The following is a 20,469-nucleotide window of genomic DNA, read 5'->3' as shown; positions in this document are numbered from 1 at the left end:
TGTATGTGCAAACAGAGAATTATATATTCAAGCAACTATATACAATATATGCTCCCAGACTGGGTGTTTGCTCGTGTCCACTCTATACGTATTTGTTAGCAATGTACAAGTGTGCTTGCGATGTAATATTTCTGACACGACTCCCCCCTCCGCGGTGGTTTAGTTCAATTCCGTGTCCGTGTATGTAATACGTCTATGCACTGAACTGAATATTAAGCTTAGCCAGCTGTTTAATCCAATTATATGCTTGCATGTTATTCATCAATTCAATTTTTTTAATTGAACGAGTTCATGTTGATCTGAAGATTATTGCTTTTCAGTTTTTGTCATCTCTCTGCTGCGTCATCTCGTAGGTATTCGGAACATTTCTCTTTGCTTGGTCAATGTTTGTGTAATGTTCTTCTTCTGTAAATGAACAATAAGAGTAAAGTAAGTAGAAGTAATAAGCCATACTTCCAAAATTACCGAAATAAATAAATATACTATTACTCTTATTATCTTTATATACATTTTATCGTACATACCTTTTCCTTGCCCTCTCTTGGCTTTTGTTCTGAATCTACAACGAAATAAAGTATCTTTCGTATCAAATGTTCATGAGAGTCGCATTTTCCTTGTTAAAGACAAATTAATATGATTAAAATGATTCTCTTGCCCTGGAAGGTAAATCCATGCATTTTTACCGGGATGAGATGTCTAAGCCTAGGGTTGAAACGGGTGGGTTCCTCAGTCAGGACAATGATATAACGTCACAGTAACAATATAATGACGTCACGTCAACCATCAAATCACGTCACTGGTGCGAATCATTGGCCCAACAAAAATACACACAAGTACATAATAAGGCCTGCGGGGTCAGACCAAAAATTATCATTTACCTTTCTTGATGTTGAGAAAGTGTGATCTCAACCCTGGGGAAAAGATGATTAATTTGAAAAAGTCTGGTGTTTGCTAACTTAATCATCTTTCCTCTTGGACCGAGATCCACCTATCATACCTCCAAGGGGGGGGGAGGAGGGGGTGAAATATTCTATTTATCTCGCAACAGAACTACAACGTTAATATGGAGGATAACTGAAGAGATTGCATTGTCTTTTTAATTGTGAGGATGGCCTTTAAACCAAACACTAATTTGCAATCTCTGGTAATACGATGATTTAAATGCTATAATGAACGCTTATCATATGTTATCTATATTCCTCTCTCACTTCGCTTTTAACAATCATGGATTGGTTTTGAGTTTTGATAGACGTACCGCAGCATGCAGACAAATGAGACAATAGCTGCTACCAGAAATATACAAGTAATAGCTGCTAGAACAGCTACAGTTGTCCTGTTGTCCGTACAGGTGTTATCTTTAGCGGTATTTGTTTCTGTAATTGGAAAAAGTACTTTAAAACTACAAGCATATAAATAGCAACCCCAATACAGCGTCTAGTAAATGACCAGTTTGACAATTGGTTTTGTTGTATACATAATGAATCAAAATATACAGTAATATTTACTAATTGAAATTCCGGACTGGTATTGATGAAACATACACAGATCTGGTTTCTTTCACCCGGCTGTTTAAAACCTTGACGAAAGAGCAAAGACGTATTCGATATAGAGTGATCTTTTGTGTATGCTTTCTTGTCTACAAAGTTACCAAAATGACACGTGTATATATTCACGTGACAATAATTTGGATCATTATGTTGTCACTCTAAGATAGCTCTATATTTCGTATGGAGATCAATTAAGGTCAGCTGCCTTAGATATGTTGACCAAGACGCCAGTTTTTGTGTGGATTCGTAGAAAATTTTGGTCGAAGTGAGAAGTTGGAAATGATTGTTTTTCTCTTTAATGTTTTAACAAGCTCAATGTCCTAGTGTTTTGTGCAAAATACGCAAAGGCTTTGAGAATGGAACTGCATTTACAATTTGTCAAGCATACCCTGGTCAAGTAAGTCACAACCACATTATTTATTCCTATTTTCACATCAAATGAACTATAAAATTACATTTAAAACTTGTACTTGTACAATAAGTATAATCAATACAAGTAAATTACAATCTATACCTGACAAAGTACTAGGCCCATATGACCATAAGTCCTTTATTTTGAAACTGACACGTTGCCTGTAAGTTTCAAAACTGTCATCCTACCTCCACAAGTCCCGTCATATCGCCTGCATCTGTTGGAGCTACAACCAGCAGCACATGGCTTGTCACATCGGTATCCATGCATTCCGTCTTTACATTCTGGAAAATTAAATATTTTATTCTTGAAAAGACGTCCAAGTCATTTCTATAGATTTAATGAGCGCTTATGTATAGCTATGTACATACCAGAACAAAATCCTGTGTCTTTCTCGCAAAAAAGGCCTTCACACAGTACAGAACAATCCAGGTTACACATCTCTCCATGCTTTCCAGGTTTACAATCTCAAAGGTAAGAAAATGATAATGTTGACAAAATTGTTCTTTTCTTTCATCATCAAATAAACACTAGATTTTTATCATTAATGTCGACCTTTCCATTATATCCTTTTACTATTGTCTCAATACAAATATGTGGCAAATATAGGAGACATTAAAAACAGGTAAGCTGATAAAATCTTTACATCACAAGGTGGTATATACATAAACCAACAGGACATTGGTATGTCGATAACATGTAAACCCTTACCGAAACATGAACCAGTTTCTCTATCACAGACGTCGTTTGCGCAGTTAGTAGGACAATACAGGTCACATGTTTGTCCGTACCTTCCAGGATTGCAGTCTAACAATTAAAAACAATGATTAATGTCATTTTTTGTAATCATGATACTCACAAACTGGAGAAGTGTTAATAAGCGTATTTAATCATTTGCTGTTGAACATTAGATATTTCACGAATAGGAATTGATATCTTCTGATAGATTATGAGGTTTTCGTGTACTGAAAGTAAAATTCGCTTTCATGCAGTATCTGTAGTGGTAATTGTTACGGAAATTGATTTGTGTTCAAAAGTTCATGCAACCTCTTTTTAAAGTGACATACAAATGATATTTAAACCATGATTACTGCTATGCTTTCATTGATTTATTACTAAAAGTAGGATTATATAATGTACAAAATATCATGTAACAAATGTAGTGTAGATTTTGAAAGCTATAGCCTAAGCGTGTTTGTCAAAAATCACAAACACTGAGAAATGAATATGCACAAAGTTAATATCATGAAGATTGTTTCAGTTTCAGCCTTTTGCAATTTTCGAAATTAGACATTAAAAACAAAAACTTGTTCCTTTTTCTGTTCTTCTTAATCTAATAGTTTCCCATTGGATATTATAATATGTTTTATTCATATGAGAAAATGATAACATTTTTGTTGGGTAGTGTTTTACATACCGTTTTGTATTATAGGTATACAGCAAAGGTGTTTTCAATAAGCAATTATATCAGTAATAAAATCACGTCATATAGTTACCTATACATGATCCATTGGTTTGAATGCAGCCTTTACATTTCAAAGCACATTCCTGATCACATTTGTCACCCCATTGTCCAAAGACGCAATCTAAAATTTACGTAAGGAAAATGATGATATAGAACAGAGGAACAGTAATATGATTACAAAAATAATAGAAAGAAATTGAAACCACATTTGTTGTCATTCATTAGAAAAGTTAATTGTAATTTATACAGTTCCCAATCCACCTTACAAAAGCTACAATTAATATCCATTGATGTTCCATTAGGATTGAACAAGGGTTTTCATGGCGGGTACAATGAAGGCATTTACTCTCCTGGAACAGCTGGTCTTATTCTCCTTTTACTTTTTCTGGAGTTCTGTGTAAATCTTTCTTTGGTTCAAATTTTGCCTTAGTTTTATTGAAGTTGTGATTAGATTATGATTATGTTGACATGTTGGTATTTTCTTGTAGTTTCATTACATCTCCGTCAGAATTATTGTCAGTGGATTAAAGAGAAAATAAATTTGTTTGCAGTAAAACAGTGTGTTATTCAATCAGGGTCATATTATTTTTAAAAAAATCGTTATAGGTCATTTACGTTCCATTAATGCAGTCCACTTCTGGGAATCGAGGTAATATCAAGGTATGCCATGTTTCTTACTGACCACGTCGTCTTTTTGGAAGTATTTTTTTTATTTTTCGCGAGGTCGCTTTCTTGGAAGAGCTCTCCGATCCAACATGTTCGTTGCTCTCCACTTCTTTATAGCGACGTGTAGTTGTTCTTCCTCGATGGTCTTTGTCATGTCGAATTTAGTCTACCGCTGTTATGGGGTTACTTATCGTCCCACTGCAATCTTTTCTTTTGGTTTTGAATTACTATTGGGTTGCCGGGAATCATTTACAGTTTCTTAGCGTACATCCTTGCGACACCTCGTCCCATTTCTCCGTCTCTGTATCTTCCGGGGTCGAAAGTACCACCAAACATTTGTTTGTAGAACGATTTCAATAACATTTGATGCGATATGCATATGGATCCTATCGTCTTCAGTGAAAGGGCAATCGTTTGTAACCGTGACGTCACCGCTAATTAGATGCAATTTTCCGATGCCTTATTTAGTTATCAACGTTACTGACATATCCTACGCGGAGCAGTACTTCATAGGGTGTGCCGTATATGATATCTATAATTCTATCGGTTCTATCATTGTCATCCACGACGGTGTCGTCGTACCTACCGGAAGACACCAGTAGCTATGGTTTCGTTTATGGTCGCCGTTCTTTCTGAAACTTCCCAGTGGCCATCAATGGTCGGGTTGTCTATGGACCAGATAACAATGGGCACACTCATCATGTTTGTTTGTTTGTTGTTTTTTTCTGTTCTGTTTATATCCTCCATATCGGCCTCTTCAGTCCTTGGATCGTATCTAGCTCTCGATCATTTTCGTCTCACTGGGTACTCTTTTTTCAGCTCTCCTACGCATGCGTACGAACTTTTCCACGAGATATGCATTCTGTCCGTAAGCTTTATTGAGTTTCTCCTAAAAAGACTTTTAGTCTGTACTGGAGAAGTCTTCCTTTGCGCATCGGTCGGAAATTGTAACCAAGCCACCGACTTTGTAGCTGTAAAGTTGTCAGTATGTTGGTATTCCCCAACACTTTAAATGGGCGTTTTTCTTTGTTTTTGGTTCGTAAAACAATTAACACTCTTTAACCAAATCCTTTTCCTCTCCTTGCTGATCTATGATAGATGCTCTCGGTGATCATCTAAAGATTTGCAAGTGGGTCAACAAATGCACCATACGACTCTTAAGCGTCTTGATGGCTCTTTCGGCAAACGAAGCTTTGATGAGATTTTGAGGGACGTAATATAGTACGTTTTTGTCTTTGGGATACTTCTTGGCGTCTTTTTTGACGAATTCGCTACATATTTCACTCACGTCGGCTTCCTTCTGCCCACAAAGACGCGTCGAAAAAGGCTCCTACTATTTCCTTTCCCGCGTTTGAATTTAGAACCCCCGTCAACAAGTACTTTGACATGACACCGATTGTCATCAGAAAGTACTTGTATCATTCGTTCTAACTCTCGTAAGATGTCATGTCGGCCGTATCCTAGTCCCGCTGGAAATCCATGAACAGAACAATTACCCTGCTGCAACAAAATTTTGTCCTTTCTTCTTGATGCTCTGCCTGTTTCGAGAGTCTATTTGGAATTTTGTTCTTTCTCAACACGAATCGGCCGTCTTTTCTCCAGGTTCTGTACAAGTTTTTTGATGTTTGCGTACGCAGCGGCCAAAAAGATCTCGGGTGACACAATTTTCATGTTTAATCCACCTCTTATCAATCAAGTCGTAATACCGAGGAGGAGGAGTAAATATTTAAGCTCCACCAGATTGATGTTTTGTGTTGGCTTTGGGGTATATCTTTAATTTGATTTCATCGACGGAGGTTTCTTCGCAAGTTTGTAAACGTCAAAATCTATCGTAGGGTATCAATACCATCTTTTCATATTGTGGCAGTTCAGATGTTTCAGGACGTAATGAAGCCGGCGATATACCTTGGTGTCATTTACAGGCTCTGGTCCACGATGGTGTCTTCCTTCAGAAACTCGTGAGACCTCCAGCGATGGGCTTCCGAGCCCAGTCCTTGGATATCACGAACAACCTGGCCCCTTGTACTTTGTACACCAAATTCTCGCAAAGCTTATCATGTCAAAGAACAGAAAGGGTACTTCTTTTACGATTAGCCGGAGTATGCCCGAGAAGAGTTCTACAGCAGTCGTCAGAGGGGACAAAGAAGAAGAAGAGTTCTATCAACGCGTGGGGACTAAATGTAAAATGTCAACCATCCGCAATTTTCTTGTCTAGTACAGTAACCTGAACATCGGACCATTTCTGATAGCGGTGAAAGACTGCGAGAACGGAAAATCGATGTATTCAAGATGACCTTCAGCGTTCCGGGAGTGGCACGCGCTCGGCTCTACTGAAAGGCCAGAGAAACGAATTTGCACTCATGGACAAAAAAGGGCCAAAGATTTACACCTGACTATAAAGAAAAACATCATCGGAGGTCCGTCGATCTTTTACCATCGCGTGGACATTAAGGGCCAAATGAAGATAAGGGGAGGCCAAGGTTGCCTGAAAGGTCTGGGATTCAATGCCAACGCTGTGTACCCGTGATCCATCGACAAAACATGATCGTAAGGGCCTTTGTCAAATGGCGATCGGCGAATCAATTCAATGCTGAATACACAGATCACTGGGTGAAAGCCAAACATTGGATGAATTATCTGAACATGTACGAGGGAATGTACATCCTTCACACACGGGAGCTGAAATAGTAAAAGCCATACAGAGCAGAGACCTTTTCGCATAGGTAGAATTTGATATCCAAGTACCGCACTTTCAGAATGAGGAGTTGTTACCCTTTCAATATTTCAATGATATGTCGCCATAAGTTCCTCACGAAACATTCGGGGGGAACTTACAAGAACACGACATGACCTGTCTCGAACCCGAGGCGGCATTTTACGAAACTAAATTGTCCAAGGATAAGATCAGTTTAGATCTCCTCATAAAATTAAGGTATTTCATACTGTATTACGTAAAGTTATGGATGCTCGCCTTCAATTACGATTTTTTGGACGGCTATGTTGACAGAAAAGATTACATACTGTTGAAAATTGATACGGACATGAGGAATGTTTATCAAAAGATTATTCGGATTTTGCAAGGAAAATCGAAACGCAGTCGATGACGAATACCACTGGCTTCTGAGACGGTGATACACAGCAATAGGACGCCGGGTCTCTTCAAGAGGGAGTAAGAAGGAGACGAAATGATCAGTTTATGTTCAAAGACGTATCTGGTCAGCAAGACCAAGAACGTGAAACCGACCTCCGCCTTCGTCGCCGCAAGAATGTGAAACTAAAACGTTTGAAAATTCGCCAAACACTAAGACGACTAGAGTTTTCATATTCAGAGTACCAACGGAACCATTAAAGATCATCCTGTGTCAAGTGAAAAAAAACCCAAAGAAACTGGACTTGCCCTAGCATAGGAACTATGTTGTCAATATATTCATCAATAAAAGTGTTAATAGTGAAATTTGTCGCTCAAGTGTAGAACATAATTTGTGTTAAATCTTAATGTGACCGGCTGGCTTATCAGACAGATAGTTTAATTGCGGTCACCTTAGTGTCAGAATCATGCCGTGAAACATTGGCTGGACATGCTCTCCACCAGTGAGACATTAACTGGTCACGGTTTAATTGTAGATCAGTAGAAGACACTTTCCCTATCAGAATTAGATTATAATTACTTTAGGATAAACTGTAAGACCACAGCAAATAGTGTCAGTCCGGGTGTGGCCGTGGAAGGAGTAACTTGTTAAGCTCGATACTCAGGCCATACATGTTATCATTGTTGTAACTTGTGCTAATACACAACATTTGTACTTGAGAACTGTTGTTGCTGGTCTTTTGTATAACATAAGGATGGTACAACATAGAGGGGTAACATATTCTGGTGGCAGCGGTAAAGGATCATTCTAAGGAGAAGGACTCCGTTATCAAAGGTATAACGCTCATTAGAACTGTTCAATATGTCGACGCCTGAAGAAACGGAAACTGCGAAGGTGACGGCAGCACAAACAAAGTTGGAAATAAGAAGACTCGAAATTCAAGCAGAGAAAGAGGAAAAAGAACGCCAAATGAATTTCGAAAGAGAAAGGATGACGATGGAAGTGGAAAGAGAAAAGATGAGAATGGACGCCGAAGAAAAAGAAAGAGAACATCAAAGGGAAGTGGACAGAGAAAAGATAAGAATGGACGCCGAAAAAAGGAAAGAGAACATCAAAGGAAAGTGAAAGAATTGGAACTAGAGATTGAAAAAGCAAAACTTCAAAAGGAACGGAGTGAGACAAATTCTAACCCTGCACCGTTTAGACTGAAACTTCAACCTTATAATCATACTGAGAGTGAGGATATAGTGACATTCTTATAAGAGTTTACTGCTTTATCAACACAGGCTGGATGGACAGAAGAAGTAAAAATGCTACAGCTGAGAGCCTTGTTAACAGGTGAGGCCAGAGAAGGTAGCTATTCAAGCACATTGGTCATTTGAAGAACTTTGTAAAGCCCTAATGGACAGGTACGGGAAAAGGCCCTACCAATATTTCAAGCTATTACAGACAGCCAAAAAGGAACCTAAGGAAACATACAGAGGACTTATGGCAAGAATTGAACAATATCTTACTAGATTTGGGGATTCAGTAGAGGATGTCATGGAAAGATTCAAAGAGGAATATTTTCTTAGTGCATTGCCAGTGTCACAAGCACAATGGATACGCCGTAACAAAGGGTCGAGCAGTGTGGTTGAAGCCACAGAGGATTATATTCTACCTAAACGGAATATAAACAAATCAACGCAAGGTAAAAGTATAAATGGAAAAACTTTTACCTCTGATCGGGACCAGAGAAAGGAGAAATCGACAGAGCAAATGAAAAGTGTGCAGTGTTACAATTGTAACAAGTATGGGCATTTCGCGAGGAAATGTCCAAAAAACAGAGAAGGTAAACATGCTCAGGTTGGTTGGATTAGTGCCTGACCTTGTCGCTGAAGCTCTGTTGGGGGTAGACATCATAGAGAGACAATCAAAGGCTGTGAATGTTGTTACGCGTGCAAAACATCGTAATAACATTGCTGAAGAAAGGCTAGCTGAGGACAAGGCAAAGGAATGCCATGTAAATGTTGGAATGGACCCCGATACGGACGTCGAGGAGGACCAAGTGGATGTCAGTAAGGGAAGTGATGTTGGACAGGCGAACGATGTGGACCTGGACCATGGCGATGACGTTGGTGAGGACACTGACAACATCAGTGAGACTGTATCTCACAGCAATGAGGACGATACAGTTAACATCAACAGACGAACCACTTGAACTTTCTGCTGTAAATGCTGAAGTGCTTAGTAAGCTTCAACAGGAAGATCCAACTTTAGCAAACATTCGAAGAAAAGCTGCAAGTTCAGAGGAATCTGTGCAGGAAGATAGGAATGCCCTGTACTGGGAAAATGGGATTCTCCGTAGGAAATGGAAGTCTAGTAATGGAGCCCAACATGGAGTCCAGGTAGTACTACCAGAGGCACTACCTCTCAATATCATTAAATTGGGACATGACAGACCACTTGCGGGACATTTAGGGATAGAAAAGACCAAAGAGCGTGTCGTTAATTCGTTCTATTGGCCAGGTATTTTTAAGGACATACAAGAATACTGTAGTACTTGTAACGTATGTCAAAAGACCGCCAGAAGACGTGGTGACGAGAAAGCTCCATTAGGACAACCACCGATCATCAGTGAGCCATTTTACAAAATATCTATGGATGTTGTTGGGCCACTGTCTCGAACAAAGAAGGGGAACAGGTTAATTCTTACCGTTATGGATGACGTAACAAGGTACCCAGAGGCTTTTGCATTAAAGAATGCGGACGCAGAAACCATAGCTAACACATTGGTGGAACTGTTCAATAGGGTAGGAGTGTAGGGTAGGAGTGCCTCGTGTTATTCTGACAGACCAGGGCACAAATTTCACCTCAAAAATGATACAAGAACTCTACCGTGTGATGGGAATCAAGGGCATAACAACATCGCCATATCACCAACAGGCTAATAAGAAGGTAGAAAGATTTAACGCAACTCTCAAAGCTGTGTTAAAGAAACTCTGCACGTCAAAGCAGGAAGCCTGGGACGAGCTTTTGCCATATGCATTGTTTGCATATAGGGAAGTACCCCATGAGGAAACGGGATTCTCACCATTTGAGATGCTATATGGATGGCCGGTCAGAGGGCCATTACAGATTTTAGAGCAAGCCATGACAGGCGAGAGGGAGCTTAGAAAATCTGTCATTGACCATGTTGTTCAGATGAGAGAAAAGCTCGCAATGGTTAGAGAAACAGTACAGGAAAAAATGACAATCAAACGGCAAAAGATCCAAGAGTGGTACGACAGGAACGCCACAAAACGGGAACTTCGACCTGGGGACGAGGTTCTACTATTACTACCATCAATCACGTCAAAAATGGTCGCCCAATGGAAAGGACCATATAGGGTCATAAGGAAAGTCAACGACGTCAACTATGAGGTCAAGGTTGGAGGACGTCGTAAACGAGTTGTTTATCATATCAACCTACTACGGAAGTACAATAGAGCTGTCCAAAACGTCATGTTTGTCGAAAAGGTTGACATCGCCGATTCTGATTTTGACGGTTCTAATTCAACATTGGAGGTAACGCTGGATGTTACACTTGGCAAACTGTTAAATAAGTCACAGCGCCAAGAAATCCGCCAGCTTTGTCAAGAATACAGTGATGTCATAAATCCTAATCCGGGAAAAACATTGTTAGTTACGCACAGCCTGAGGACAACGTGTGAGAAACCAATCCGACAACAGCCATACAGAATTCCTCAAGCCAAAAAACAAGAGGTGAAGAAAATGTTGGATGAAATGACAGAGCGTGGTTATATAACACCTTCCTCAAGTCCATACTCATCTCCAATAGTTTTGGTGGAAAAGAAGGATACTACAACTCGGCTATGTGTGGATTACAGGAAACTCAACGACGTAACTGTATGTGACGGGTACCCAATACCCAGGGTGGACGAGATATTTGAAAAGCTAGGCAAAGCTCAATACCTCAGCACTATGCATAGGGATACTGGCAGATACCTCTGTCTCCAGATTCACAGGAAAAGTCAGCATTCGTAACTGAATCTGGACACTTCCAATTCAAGGTAATGCCTTTTGGTATGAAAACAGCGCCTGCTACATTTGCAAGGATGATGGACAGACTGTTAGCAGGAGAAGAACATGTGGTCGCTTACTTTGATGATATAGTGGTAGACAGCGACACATGGAAGGAACACCTTGAATATTTCAAGACTGTATTGGACAAACTTCGGGAATGTGGATTAACAGTAAAGCCATTAAAATGCCAGTTTGTTGAAGAGGAACTTTACTGTCTGGGACACATTGTCGGGAAAGGAAAGCTTAAACCAGATAGTCGAAAGGTTCAAGCCATGGTTGACTTCCCCCTCCCACAAACCAAAAAAGGGATTAGGTCATTTCTAGGTATGACTGGTTACTATCGGCGTTTCATTCAGGATTATGCCAAGATATCGGCTCCATTGACCAACATGCTAAGGAAAGACAAACCAAGGCAACCCAAATGGACGGATGACACTGTAAATGCATTCAACCAACTAAAGGACGATATGACCAAGGCACCGGTACCAGCAAATCCGGATTTTAAAGAGCCCTTCATCATTCAGACTGATGCCAGCAACGTGGCTATTGGAGCGGTCTTAAGTCAGAATATCAACGATAAGGAACACCCTATTGCGTACATCAGCAGAAAGTTACTACCGCGGGAACAAAATTACACTACAGTGGAGAAGGAATGTTTAGCTATCGTTTGGAGTGTGGAGTCATTCTCCTATTATATTAGTGGTGTTCACTTTACCATTTTGACTGACCACAATCCACTTAAATGGCTTGATAATACCAAGCAAAAGAATCAGAGACTGTTAAGATGGGCACTGGCATTACAACAGTTTCATTATACAATCAGGTATCGACGGGGCCAGGAAAATGCCAATGCGGACGGACTATCCAGAATTGAATAAAGAGTGTATATATTTTGAAAAAAAAATAAAGGACGAACACTGACTCTGGATGTATCATCAGTTCTTGACATGTGTTTTAAGGTTTTGTGATGTGTATACCTTAAGAACAAACAGTGACAGTCTGACAGAAGTACCTTATCTAAGGAAGTTAACAGTATCTGAATCAGACTTATGAACTGTGTTAATTGTAGAATTTAGAATTAACTGTTGTTCAAGTAAACTTTACCAGTGTTTGTGTACATACTAAATATTATCTCAGCCTGAGTATCATGAGCAGTTTGCTATCTCTGAACTTTTAGACCGTGAAAGTTTTCTTAGGCAGGGGGATGTTAATAGTGACATTTGTCGCTCAAGTGTAGAACATAATTTGTGTTAAATCTTAATGTGACCGGCTGGCTTATCAGACAGTTTAATTGCGGTCACCTTCTGTCAGAATCATGCCGTGAAACATTGGCTGGACATGCTCTCCACCAGTGAGACATTAACTGGTCACGGTTTAATTGTAGATCAGTAGAAGACACTTTTCCCTATCAGAATTAGATTATAATTACTTTAGGATAAACTGTAAGACCACAACAAATAGAGTCAGTCCGGGTGTGGCCGTGGAAGGAGTAACTTGTTAAGCTCGATACTCATGCCATACATATTATCATTGTTGTAACTTGTGCTAATACTCAACATTTGTACTTGAGAACGGTTGTTGCTGGTCTTTTGTATAACATAAGGATAGTACAACATAGAGGGGTAACAAAAATCATATCGTACCAATTTATTGGGGTTTTAAGAATTCTTATTATGATAATTCCAGGGCGTGACTTGTCGTGTAAGAACAGGATAACCATGGAAGAAGGATAACCCGTTGAGAAATACGGAAAATGACATACCGGACATGACGTGTGGAAATGACGACGGGGACGTGACATACAGGAACTGGAAGTGCCGCCATTTAAAAAAAAATTAATGAGGGCACAGGGGCACAGGCAAATGTCATACTACTACTTGCCGGTTGTGTATCCTGTTTATTTAGATGATTCTAGTAGGTTAGTGATAAATGAAATATTTACCTCTACAATAGCTGGAGACTTTATCACAGGTTCCATTACAGGTGACAGGACAATATTTGTCACATACATCTCCATGCCTTCCTGGTTTACATTCTAAGTAAAGCATGAAATAATATATTGGTTACCACTATAAGTATAAACAATTTTTTAACCATTCTGAATAGAATTTGATTTTTGCACTACATCCAAATTAGTGAGCTATCTTTGAAAAAAGATGAATACAGTAATGTCGTTGTCATTATCATAGCTTTTCAAGTATCAGCAGTTTGTCATTAAAATTATCAACCTATAACGTGTTTATTTTAAACGGTCCTTTTTGATACATATCACATGGAGATTTGAAGTGTGTCAGTTGTATGTAGATCAATGCAATAACTAATTTACAAGTATATTAACCTGTACATGATCCATTATTGGGTATACAGGTATTGGTTTTGCAGGTGGTAGGACAATCTTGATCACAGACATCACCCCACTTTCCAGGAAGACAGTCTAAAATATAACTCAACCATTAGAATAATTCATTGGGATTGATTACCAAAGTTGAAGTTAGAGTTTTCAATGTAACATGTTAACATAACAAGAACATTTCAAAAATAATTATGAATTCAATAAAAAAAATCATTAGATAAACTCGAAAAATAATCTGGAAATTGATGACTTTCAGTAAAATAAACAAATGTGTATACGTTTTTAAAAAACTGTTTCAGAAGTAAAATTGATCAATTGCAAAATAACTTACAAAAGCAGGAACCAGTTACTCCGTTACAGTTGCCCCCATAACAGTTATGCGAGCAGTTTTTGTTGCAGTTTCCATAGCCATGTTTCTGTATAGGACACCCTACAAACACAGAATTTGTAGATTTTTATTAATCATCTCACTTTAAGAACAACGGAATGTGACTATCAGAATCATGATAATTAATGCTATTTCGTATTACTATTTCTTATAAATGTGTACGTTACAATGTATTACAATGGAATTTATGATCATCAATATTAATTTCAGCAATGCTAAGCCATAACACGATATGAAAAATTGTATGAAGATATCGGAGGAAAGTGTTCACACGAAACTATATTTTCCTACAACTAAACCAACATGGACAGCTTTCCAACAAACTTTATGATTAGCGCAATAATTTTGCATTTTCTATTGTGAATTTTCCATTTCTGGATAGTAACATTTCTGCTACTCCAACCTGGTGTTTACATATATTCGATGATCAAACACATGTTTCAATTCCTTTTAAAAAAGTCATTTAATGAAACTCGTAACACACGTGTTCAAAATATAGTGGTTGATAAAGATTATAGGGGAAGTTATACGATCGTTATATTAATATCATTGAGAAATATTCTTTTTCTTTGTACGATATGAAGCTAAATGTGTTTGATGCTAGTTAGTTTGCCTGTTGGTTCTGTTGTTGAATACTATGTTCTCATTTGAAAGCGTAACATTACTTACTTTGATTGACAGATTTCGTCGATTAAGGAGAAAACGTTTACACCTCCGGTCTTGTACTTTATCAGGATTCTCCGTGTAAACCATTCTTTTGTTCATATTTTGCTGTAGTTTTATCGAATTTGTAATTTGATTATATTTGTGTTGGTATTTTCTTGCTTTTTATTGAGACAATAGCTCAAGATTATGATATCAAGTCACCAGCATGCCATACAGTGTTCAACAATTTACTTTAACTGGAATTGAAAAATTGAAGAATAAACATATCCAACGACTTTTTGTCTTGAAAACTGCAGAACAGGTGCACGTTGAAGGCACTGGAGCTATTTTTTAGTATTCTTAATGCTTGATGGATAACGTCAAAAATGTAACAATATCAAGATCTTAAACTGATAACTGAGTATTTAACTTACCAAACACTTGTACCTCACAAAGCTCTAGTACAGCAAAGTCATCATACCACTCGTGTCGCTTTGGATAGCCTCTGTAGTTGTACACGACAACATACCTAGCTACATATGGGCACTGGTGCGTTACGATCAGTTCTACTTCAGCCAAATTCTTTTGATTCATAATTTTGTGTCAATTGTTGTATCAATTTGGTAACCTGCAAATCGTCTTTCCTCCATCTATAATACCATTGAAAAATCCTGTTAGGTCTCATAACCATGTGCATTAGTATTCATATTCCGAAATTGTCATCATTTCTATCCTTTTCATGGTTAAGCCAAGTGTGGGCAGTTAGTGTGAACATATACAAGCGGTAACCAATAAATTGTTCCTTAAGCTTATATAAATCAATGTGGAAACATAAATATACGGGTAGAAAAAAAGATATCTCGTGTGAACCATGCAAAGGAGCTGTTGATTTAACTTTTGAATTTGTTTGCTCTGTCCCACAACACGATCATAATAATTCACCATGACAAGTTGCATGACATTGAAATTACAGTTGCATTAGATACCAGAAAACATAATTGTTATTTACATAATCTGACCCGTGAATGAATTCATTTTGATATGAAATTCTTCCAAATGAATTTAAGTATCTTTAAATATGTTAACCTCCATCCTCTCTTTCTCACTTGCTTATAGCCCGAAAGCAGGATAATTTTTTACTTAATAAGACCATTCTATGTAATTCCATACCATTGTTGTCACTGCGTATGTTCCGTGTACTTATATGTTGATCCAAATGATAAAACAATGTGATTATTATGAGAACACGTTGTAATGGCCTGTCCTCTCTTTAGATTATATCAAGTCGCTGTTGTATTTAAAATATGTTAAACTAATATGCCTTTCCAATACTTCAACGAATGATCGATGTATATGAATGTGTCACTTGTAAACTATATTTTGTCTGCATGACAACCACTTTTTGATAGCCGACTCACATGCTTTAAAGAGAAATGCTTTTCATCAAGATGTTAAGATATGGTAGCAAACACACAAGGTGGTGCAGGCGAATGTACCGACTAGGATTTAAACATGTTTTGTAATAATTACTATATTTATCCCGTTCCCTGTAAAGTTTGACAAAATACATATTGACAAGACAAATCGACAAACGACCTGTTTAAGTACATCACATCTCGAGGGATTGATACTTAATTTATGTCTGGTATCATATACATATACTTAATGAATGTCTGGTATAACATACAAATATACTTAATTAATGTCATGTATCATATACATATAAGCATGTGATACCAGACATTAATTAAGTATATGTATATGATATCAGACATAAATTAAGTATATGTATATGATACCAAACATAAATTAAGTATATGTATATGATACCAAACATAAATTAAGTATATGTACCAGATATAAATTATGTTTATTTATGAAGAGCACTTCTCATGTACATCAGTATATGATATAATAGATAACATCAAACACTGTGAAAGATAACCAGTAAAACAGAAGTGTGAAATGATACTGGCCGTTTATTACAAAAAAACGGCATAAAATAAAAACGTGTATACAAGACCATGTTACATCACACTGGAACTGAGTTACATGTATGCCTAAATAATTACACAAACTAACTCATTATGTGAAGGAGGGGGGCAAAAGCGCCCCTACACAACGTGATACATAACAGCCTGCAAAACCACGCAAGTGGTATACATGCAGTACAAATCAATGTTACAAAGGCTCAAAATGTTATCACTTAAATACCTATAGTACAATAATAAATACACATACGTAATACATACATAATATAAAGAAAAGTGGAAACAAGGGGGAGGCGGGTACTTTAAAAATAGCACGGTGCTTCTTACCTTTAGCCTCAAGTCGATTTTCCAAAGTGACGCTCTCGATGGTCACGTGATATGATATCTATCCGTGGATGGAAAAGTTTAGATACGAGAGGAAAGTTATCAAGCACCTCCGCCAACCAAATGTAGTGCTTAATAAATAAATCGAACTCACATCATAGATGTAATTAAATCAACTTCGTATCTAATTATCATTATAATGATACCATTCTATAATTATGTATATATATATAATGATACCGACTTCGTCATTATAATGCTGATCTCGGAAATTTATCAGATTATTATAGATTACATGTCTACCCAATGGATATAAAATTTAATCACGAGCTAAAACGAGTTATAATTAAAACAGCGAATATAGCATATAGGCAAGCTCATATTTTCTCGTACCCAACGTTATACACACATGCATACATATGATCGTAAACATATGAATAACAGTTCCGCCTTCTTACCAGCTACATTTAAAAATCTACACATTTTCCTCACTCTTACTGTCAATATCCCGGTGAAAATAAGCACTTACCCTCGGATCGCAATAAATGTGTATAAAATATGAAGAAACAAGCTCCACAAAAGACTGAAATCCTCCTGATAGACATGATTGTAACCCGCACGGGTCTGAATTCACCAACCACAGGTCACCAGGAAGTTATATATATAATGTAATATTATATATATATTACAATTAATGCATGTCACACTGCGGGGAAATTAGTCTACCGGTACATCTCAGCCACATTCTAAATCAGTAATTGTCTTTTAAAAAAAGATAAGAAAATTTATTGTAAAAAAAACAATAAATGTATGGGTAGTTATAATAAAAAGTATTTTGATAAAAATCACCAGTTAAATGCAAAATATATATAACATTATTCTGAGTATGGTCAAATAGGCCCCAGATTCGTCAACTCGCCATATTTATTTTCGTTTTTTCCTTATTTCCTCCTGATTATGCATGAATGATAATGTAGGTCAAAACAGTCGAAAAGTTTTATTAATACTCGCGACGAATGACGAGGAGGAGATAAAGGGATACCCAAGAACACGTTTCCTCATCTGTAGTCTTTTTATCAATCTTCACACTTGAATGAAAGGATCTTATATAGGAGAAGTTTTAATTTCATGGTTCTAGGGTAAGTATCCGTAATAAATTCTGGTCACGCTCGCTCCGGTGATGTCATTTGTTAAGAATGTTGAGCAAACTTCACACACGTAAAAAGGGCATGATTCGGTTATGTTTTCGTTTTATGTTGTATTGTCAGGGTCAATGCCATTATTACTATTGAAGTAAATCCTTCTCAGCGCTCTTGTGGCTTCATGTGATTTAGATCAAACATCACACACAAATAGCCAAAGTATCTCGCAATAGATGGAATTTCAGGATTGTCAAGTCAAGGTCACCTTTACTATTTTAACAAAGTCTTTTTTAGCAATGTAGCTGCTTCATTCCTTGAGGGATTTTAATCACAGGTTACATTCATGTGACAGATCAAATTATCACAAAAAAGAGACGAGTTCGAGTTTCAAGGTTGTAGTGTGAAAATAAATATTAAAACACGAGTAAATGACATGCTGTGTAGAGGTGAATGTAAGTAGATACTCGGTGTAAAAAAACTTCATTTTTGGCGCATGCGTTCTTTATATCATTCGGTAGATTGAAGGACGCATATACTCCAGTTACACCTGTTTTTACGTAATTTTCGTTTAGATACTGTTGATAAGTAGGCAATACATTTATGTTTCTATAACAAGATATAGTGAGATGATCGCGACTCTAGATATCGATTTGTAGATTATCAGCATTACTAATGCCTTATACCAGTGACATGACAAGTGGCGTTCTTTGTTATGAAACCACAAGTATCGCTATGACTAAAATACCAACTCGGGTATCACATCAGTGTCCGTATGTAGCTTAATATGTGACTATCCAAAACGACATCATTGCCATGCAAATGCAGTTTTGAAGCTAAGCGAAGTGCAATTATTTTGAATGTAAAGAACAAAACTGCTCTCGTATTTATCATTAAACCTGTTCTTGTATTGTCTGTATGATCTACATAATAAGGATGTCACGTGTTCGTTTATTTGTCCAGCAGGAGATACGGAAATGGCACACATAGCATAAATTATTCAGGCAACTGCTATGACAGCAACTGCTATGCTTCAACTGGTTCTTGTTTTAGTAAGTTGTAACATAAATATAGAGATATTGACTATTGGTAAACACAAAATAACATTTGTATATTTCTGGTGGTTATTAATGAAATTTTACAAAAGGTTTGCAACATTGCTGGAAAATACACAAAAAAAGAAAACATAAACTAGGTGGTCGGGTGGAGCTGTAGTAACGCATTCGTCTTTCACCTATGCATCCAGGGATTGATTCCCGGAGCGGACATGAAAAGGTATGCGGTCACCACTGCGATCACGTGGTTTTTCGATGGGTGTTGGGTTCCATCCTGTCTTCCATTCGGGCAAACATGATTGATTTATATAAATTTGGAAAACATGTTTCGAAGTTGTTGTATAATACATAAAGTTTGAGTAGTGTTGCTTTGTTTTGGCAGCTTACAGAAATACACAAAAACTACGTAATATGGACATATTTAAAACATTTTGCATCTGGTGAAAACAAGGTAAACAAATAATCATTTTCATTTAAGCATATTTTTATTTGCCTATGGAGATAGCAAAATAGTCTGAATCTATACTTAGATTTTGTTATATCAATTGACACTTTCTATGCCTGTAAGGTATTTTACTTGACACTTGAAACGGTGTGCATTGTACGTATAATACACATTTTTCAAGTATGCAAAAAAGTTCATATTTTTGTTTCACGCAAACATTTGTGATACACATCCAAAATAAATACATATAGCTCGATTTTGAACTGAAATAAGTCTTCCATATATGGCTGCATACGCCTACAGACTACCTGATACATTCTTTAAAAGCCTGCGACGTTGGACGATACAGACATTGTTTACGTGAAGTATATAAAGCAATTTAAAACATTTAATATTTCTTCTCATTCAATGGTTGTTTCAAGACAATAATGGCACTGATACTTATGTACTAACACAGTGACATAGTATTTCTTTAATAACCAATATTTACCTATATAATGTTTATGTATATTAATATTATATTCCGTGAAAGAAACATCTAAGAATATAAAATCGTCAATTGTAATACATTGATATCGTTACACACTGCTGCGGATAATAACACCCATAAATATTTAATGCATTTTTGTTTTGGTAAGATTGATCAAAAGAATGAACTTTAATGGTATTACGATTTTTGCCTGTTTAGTATGTTATCCAGGGAAGTAGGGTGCGGTGTGTGAAGCCGTTATCGGTTTGTGTAACAAGGAAAACTGTCAATGTATGACAAATGGTGATTATGTGGTTATACTTACTGGTCCAGAATATTCAGTAAACTTTTAAATTTTATTAAGCATTAGAGTATCATAGAGAACATAAAACAAACAAACAAAAAGATAATATATT

General features: G+C 37.1%; 1 protein-coding gene across 1 annotated transcript; it reads right to left on the bottom strand.

The window, feature by feature from the left end:
* Positions 1-1,215: 1,215 nt before the first annotated feature.
* LOC132562657 (scavenger receptor class F member 1-like) lies at positions 1,216-15,224 on the bottom strand. Its single transcript, XM_060227412.1, has 9 exons — positions 15,065-15,224; positions 13,929-14,027; positions 13,583-13,678; positions 13,187-13,279; positions 3,456-3,545; positions 2,671-2,766; positions 2,331-2,426; positions 2,148-2,243; positions 1,216-1,373 (listed from the first exon to the last, which is right to left on the bottom strand). The coding sequence occupies exons 1-9, from the start codon at positions 15,222-15,224 to the stop codon at positions 1,216-1,218; spliced, it is 984 nt and encodes a 327-aa protein (XP_060083395.1).
* Positions 15,225-20,469: the final 5,245 nt, after the last annotated feature.

Source organism: Ylistrum balloti, unplaced genomic scaffold (assembly GCF_031769215.1).
Source record: "Ylistrum balloti isolate Yb309-2 unplaced genomic scaffold, AGI_CSIRO_Ybal_v1 Utg371472, whole genome shotgun sequence".
Lineage (NCBI taxonomy): Eukaryota > Metazoa > Mollusca > Bivalvia > Pectinida > Pectinidae > Ylistrum > Ylistrum balloti.
The sequence above is the reverse complement of the archived record's forward strand: the minus strand, read 5'-3'. Positions and strand labels throughout refer to the sequence as shown.

What these genes read in the sequence shown, in the direction of transcription:
- LOC132562657 (XM_060227412.1), bottom strand. Translation starts at nt 15,224, where the DNA reads ATGAATCAAAAGAATTTGGCTGAAGTAGAACTGATCGTAACGCACCAG. An exon ending in CAATAATGGATCATGTACAG is followed by an intron (nt 13,280 to 13,582) that starts GTTAATATACTT and finishes TGCTTTACTTAG; the next exon opens with AATGTAAACCAGGAAGGCAT. An exon ending in AGACACAGGATTTTGTTCTG is followed by an intron (nt 2,244 to 2,330) that starts GTATGTACATAG and finishes TTAATTTTCCAG; the next exon opens with AATGTAAAGACGGAATGCAT.